Raw genomic sequence first — 6,596 nt, 5'->3', positions numbered from 1 at the left:
TATTAGAATAAGATGATATATAAAAATGAAATGAAGCTATAATGTACTGTATATTTAATGGTAGCTATGATCAGTTGGCATTAGCAATATATTAGCAAGGATGACGTGCGGTGAGTTGATATTTTACTAAACTCACTGACACAACCGGTGGCTAAGAGTTTAACAGTAAGAGCTGGCGCCGGACAGTCGTCGGAGAAGAAAGGTTGCGCGGCATAATCGGCAAATGAAAGACTGATAATAGCAACAGACGATGGCTTCAGTATGGTCAAGGACACCCAGGCAAACAGAAAAGCAAATATATCTTTAAACGTATACTTAAGATATATGTATTCGCCGCCAGATTTTGGAATGATTGTGCCAAGTTCAGCGTAACACAGAGCACCTACGAGTAGTAAAGTTAAACACAAATACATACATGCATATTATTATTGACATTAGTTAGAGAAAGCAAAATTAGCAAAATCACAAATAGACACTGGGAAGGTACAGAGTAGATGTTCAGTATACAAGAAAACTCAAATTGAATGGGTTTTTTAAAAGCCGTTGCAGTTACCTTGCCCGCATAATTTTGAAATTCATTCCCTCTGTACATTTGAAATTTTAATCGAATTAATACTTTTATTTTAGTAAAAGTACATTCACACAAACCAAGCAACTCATATAGAATGTTATTGGTTAATAGGAAAAAAAAAATACATTTGTTAGTATTGTTAGCATTAGAAAACACCACATGCTATTTTTATTATGGTTTAATATTTTGTGCAATATTAAATGAAACTGAAATACTGTAGTAGTGAGTAATAAATAAACTTATATATATATATATATAGCATAATAACATGCCATTTTAAAATATTCAAGCAATTAGTAACAATAATTAGTTAATTCATATGCATAATTTGTAATTAATATAACAATAAATGAATTTGTAGTTTGGAACTGTTGATGCACATATCAAGGTCATAACATAACATAAACAAACATAATACACAAGGTTTATGTCGATAAAAATGGACATACACAGTTGGAACTACGAATTGGCTAATTAAATCAGTAAATTGTTAACTGAAAGTAATATAACAATTAAATGTATTTGTTTACTGAAAGAAAAAGAGTTATTAATGTAGCAACATTAATATTCAAATTCAAAATCAATGTAATGAGGTACTGGAATTTACACCTGATAACCTGACCAATTTCCTTGTCAGTAATAACACATATTATTGTTATTGATTTCTAAATTATAATTCTATGTATTAATTCTTTTTCAAGGGTCTCTGCTTAAAAGATGCTTTATTTGAGTTTCCTTTTCCATTAATCTTGAAAAAGAAATGTATATTTTGTTTGTTTTATTATTATGGAATAAAAGTTTACTTACTTACAATCCACCTCAAATAAAAGGAAACCTTTAGAACCAAAAATTGTCCCCTTATTAGGGATGTACCCTGAATTGGGATTTGCTGTAGATATTTTCCCTCAATTCACAGCCAAAATTTACTGTACCCTTTACAGTTTGGCTTCCATACAATCGCTACATGCTATCGCTGACAGCTTTCAGCAATGCCTATTGGTCGGTCGAATCGGGGAGCCTTCCTGACTGCATCCAGGACTGCTACGTAGTAGAACGATTGCGGTGACACACTGTAGCCAGAGTGTAGCAATTTCAAAGGACCAGGCTTAACAGAGGTGTCCCCGAGAAGGGGGTTCTACAGTACTGTATCTGACTCAATGCTTATTGTGTGTGTTAATTAGACAGGACCTTTTATCTTGTTTACCAAACTTATTTTTGAAACGTTGACAGAAGGCATAACAAAAAAAATTATTCTCAGGGTATCTTCACACACACGGTGTAAGGCTGGCGTAGCGTACGCCTTTGTTTGTATACTAGGCAGTGGCGTTACTTACGCCACTCACAATGCCACCTCCTTGGCGTTATTAACGCTACCTGCAGACCACAGATTAGTTAATGCCACGGAACTAACGCCAGTGATGCTTCAATGATTTGACCTCATTTCAAGAGATTGACCAATCACGATTGCAATAGATTAGTTACTTTGATCCCTTTCCTGTGCGCTCTATAAATGAAATGGTAAAAGGGTTCTCTTTCTATTGAATTATACTTTAGTTTGCAATGAATATGATTTGTTGATTGTGTTTTGTAAGATATTTTAACCTATTAAGACTGTCTATTAAATCCTGCAACACCAACAATTGTTCCATAATGCTAGCTGAAAAATCAGAAGTAAAATTTTTCATTTAAAACACAGGAATTATATAAGTTCGCTTCCAACAATTTACAGATTTAAAAGTTTTGATGATGCACTGTAAATATTTTACTACAGTTAAGAACCCGTACATTATTTAAGACTTAAAACTATTCCCCCATAGGCCTATATTACTAATAGTTTAACGACAGCGTTAATAGAGCGAACGCTGTTTGTGTGAACACTTTTGGAATTTTAATCCATGGATTAGCTTACGCTGGGGTAAGCTACAGTACACCAATCTTACACTGTGTGTGTGAACGTAGCCTCATTTAGCAAACAATTTTTAACAAAAGCATCTAGGCAGAGGGAAAAAATAGAAATAAAATTTTATTGGTGAATAAAAAATGCAAGTGTGCGGGGTAAACAAAGTAATATAGGATGCTCCACTCGATAGAGCGTGGTCATAAAAATGATGTTTTTATGTAAATAGATCTGTAATTGTATTGATTATACATGAATAAATGAATTTATTGAATTCTTAAGAAATAAAGATGTTTTAGTGGTGACAAAAACATTTTTATTCCAATTTTGTGGTTGGTGGGCTAACATGCAAAAAAATGAAATTTTATTTCTCTTTAGAATTATCACGATCGACAGGTGGTGGGTTTGCAAAACAAGCTATTAACAAAAAATATTTCCTATAAAAAAAAACGCTGCAACTTCTGTAGCTTATTCAATTTATGTATACAGCTACTTCCAAATTTATCCTATGTGTAAATTTTGTTATCGTATTAAAGTTATCGTATTTAGCTGTTTCAACAAATAAATCTGTAACTATATTTTCCTATAGACCAATTAATATTGTAAAGTTTACATTATTAAAGGTATGGTATAATTTGTTTTTTTATTTTTTTTATTTGTAGGGTGTTGTGAAGCCGAGTAGAGAATTGGGAATAAATTTAAACAATTTCTTTATTTTGAAGTAGCAGGTGTGTTCCAGATAGAGTTGTGGTGCAGAATGAAATGTATCACTGCAAAAAACATTCGCCATGTGATTACAAACATATTCACAAATACACACTTATACATTATAATGTAATAATTTATTTGCTAATACCTGTTAATGTTTTTACACATATTGACAATAGCAGATATCATAGATATCATGTTGTTAATGCACAGTAGCCCTGTGCTTATTTATTGTTAAGGATACTGTAGGCCTAATTTTACTGCAATATGCATACTATTGTATATGAATTAAAGATTATTTTGTAAATAAAATTGATGTTAATATAATAAAATTAAATGATCCAAACGAATATGGAATTATCAAAGGGTGGGTCATCTAAGATTCTTCCTGCGGCTGGGCCCCACTTTGTCTGGGTTGTAATCCCATATGGTAGATTAATTTAGCTGTCACCTAGACTCAAGGCTCGACCATGTTGATAACCTTCAGAGGCTTCATCATCAGCTATTATCGGTCCACTGCTGGACAAATGTTTCAAGATGTCGACGCCAAAACAATCTTTTTCTCTTGCTGTGTTGCACCATTTCACTCTTCCCCAATAAATATTAATCTCATCTCTTATCTTTTACGTTGTTTTCCCTTGTTCGTTTTGCCATCCATGAGGCCTGTTACTGTTCGTATTTGGTTGTACTCTTGCTGACTAAAATTCAACAACCAGAATGAAAACCACTGAGCCAAACCGCATTTTTACCATTATTGTTATTAATAATAATAATATTAATTTTAATATTATTTTATCTATTTGTATTCATTCCCCACCCCCACTAGCTTGGCTTGGCCTTTCTACTACTGCCGCCAGTGTGTGGCTATTTTTTATGGGTCGATAAAACATGGGTACCGTACGATATCTTGATAATAGTAGCCTAACCCTAACCCGCTTCAGCGTAAGGAACCATATTTTTTCGACATTAAATTGTGGAATTTAATACCCTGGCTCTACTACTTGGCTAGTAGTAGGCCCTAGGTTGTGTCATCAGTTTCTGCAGTTATTTTTTAAGGGATTGTCAATGTATAGGGGTCTATGTACGTAGGTACGACGATAGAGCCTAATATACTTTTTTTTGGCGATAATTTTATTACAATTCCCCCGGATGAACACTGATGAACTGGCTGTAAGATAGCCAAAATAGAGGCTTTCGAACCGCTCAAGTTCACATTATTTTCCATCCATAACATATAGTTTTCCAGTTTCTATTTCATACCCTCTTTGTAGCCGCTGTTTGGTTCCTAAGACGATTTTTTGGCAATCATACCCTCTTTGCAGCCGCTATTTGGTTCCTGAGACATCTTCCCAGCCGCTATTTGGTTCCTGAGACGTCTTTTTGGTAACTGCACATGCTCGACATGGCTCGATAACGTCACTTACTCAATGCACATGCTCACTGGCTGTCTAGCATTTCCAAGCATGCTCACTGTGTTTTTATAGATAATTCACAGACATTATTTGGTAACTACTCATGCGCATTCCTTAGTTCGGAATACCCATTTTTTCATAGTAAAAGCTACCACTACCTACAGGTAAAGTTTCTTAAAAACTATTGCCTCTTGACTGTTACAGCCTAAAGGTGCGCGCGCGAAAAAAGTTTTGCCCATTATGTACTGTAAGAATGCTACGTGTCAAAGCACTGTTGTTGTTATGAACAGTAAGCTACTGTATATCATTAGAATACATTATCAGTATCTAAAGATAATAATACAATGAAGATAAGAACTAATAGTTGATTGTAGTTGAAGAGCCTCCATGAAGGTCTCCACCTCCTTGGTAAACTGCACTTACAGGATATTTTTTTTTTTGTAAAGTATACACAAATGATATAAAGAAAGATCGATTGACTGAATGAACATATCAGCTTTCTATCTTTTCTTGATCCAACATTGATTGGGCTGCATGCCAAGTTGTGCTTAATCACCAATTTACCAGTGGGGATCAAACAACTACGAAACAGACAGTACTAGCCACCTGGGGGTATATCATAATGTTTTAGCTGGTGGTAATATATAGGCACAGAGCCAAACAAGGAAAATGTTTGCACAATCGTTACAAAAATCACATTCTTATTTTCTTTTAGAAAATGATATATACTAACTATATTTTTTAACTACTTATAATAAGCAAAAAGATTAATACTGTATTAATTTATAAATTAATGTTGATCTTTTGTCAAGAGTATTTGAGTATCATTAATTAATTACTAATAAATAATTAATACATTTATTGGACATGGATAAAACCTTTAATATTATTTTCTGTTATTTTTTTGTTGCTGTTTAATGTACTAATATACATGAGCCATATGTTTTCCAGTAATGTATCAATTCCCCTTATGCTATTAAATTAATTTTAATTGGACTACCCTCATCCAAGAAAAACAGTATGTTATACTGTACCTTATCGTCAATAAATTACTAATTTGTATCGAAAAATATGGCCTAAATAATCATTATTATAGTTTGGTAATTACTAAATTTGGACTCAACTATTAATATATCTGTTATTTTTTTGTAGCTTTTTTAAATGTACTATTCAAGAACCACATGTTTCATAGTTATGAATTTATTCCTATGTTAATGTTATCAAATTCATTTTAATCAGACTACCTTCAGTATGTTACACCTTAGGCGAGAATTTTTATATACCTTGTTCAGCGAACCCGCCGACTGCAAATATTGATGATTTCGAATAAAAATACAATTATTTCGAATAAAAATATTTTTGGCCAATTAGCACACCCCGGCTGCCACGAAAAAATGAAAATTTCAGAAAAAAACAAAAGTTTTTTGCTTTATTTTGATTACGCCTTCCGCTACCTTGAAATCTCCAAAGATAAGTATATTTCTTCCTAATTGTAAAAACTTAAAGCATTTAACCATTTATTTTACATTCACCAATAAAATTTTATTTTTATTTTCTCCTCCATTTAGATGTTTTTGGCAAAACTTTTTGCTAAATAAGAGAACAAAATTTAATTTTCATTTTTATTCCGCCCTCCTCCGATGATCTTTAAAAAAATAAGTACGCCAAACAAGGAATAAAAAAAAACTCTAGCCTTAATGTCAATAAATATTTATTACTAATGTGTATCTAAAAAAATAAGAAGGCAAACACAATCATTATTATTGTACTCTGATATTAATAAATGTGGTTAATTGGGCATGGACTACCATTTTAACTACAAATACTAGATGGTGTGTTACGGTTGGTAAATAAGCATAGAATTCGGCCTAGACTGCTTTAGGCAACACACTTTTCTTTGGCTAGTGTTCTTGGTACACAATATGACAAACTAAACAATACAATGATACTACAATCAAAGGGTGATGTTTGACAATTTGACTAATAGTCCAACATATAGGCCTTACTG

At 32.8% G+C, this 6,596-nt stretch overlaps 1 protein-coding gene across 5 annotated transcripts in view; it reads right to left on the bottom strand.

The window, feature by feature from the left end:
* LOC117119028 (b(0,+)-type amino acid transporter 1-like) overlaps positions 1–6,596 on the bottom strand; it is a 53,903-nt gene that overhangs the window by 18,610 nt on the left and 28,697 nt on the right. The window contains exon 5 of one of the 5 annotated variants that reach the window (XM_033263825.1): positions 137–382. The exons of the other annotated variants lie outside the window; for them this stretch is intronic. Coding sequence (XP_033119716.1) covers positions 137–382 — 246 coding nt within the window. The remainder of the gene's footprint in view (positions 1–136; positions 383–6,596) is intronic. 5 annotated transcript variants of the gene reach the window in all.

Source organism: Anneissia japonica, unplaced genomic scaffold, assembly GCF_011630105.1.
Source record: "Anneissia japonica isolate Jap-2015-1 unplaced genomic scaffold, ASM1163010v1 scaffold1826_len1998817_cov189, whole genome shotgun sequence".
Classification (NCBI taxonomy): Eukaryota; Metazoa; Echinodermata; class Crinoidea; order Comatulida; family Comatulidae; genus Anneissia; species Anneissia japonica.
Note: the sequence above shows the minus strand (reverse complement) of the source record. Positions and strands in the feature narration are given on the sequence as shown.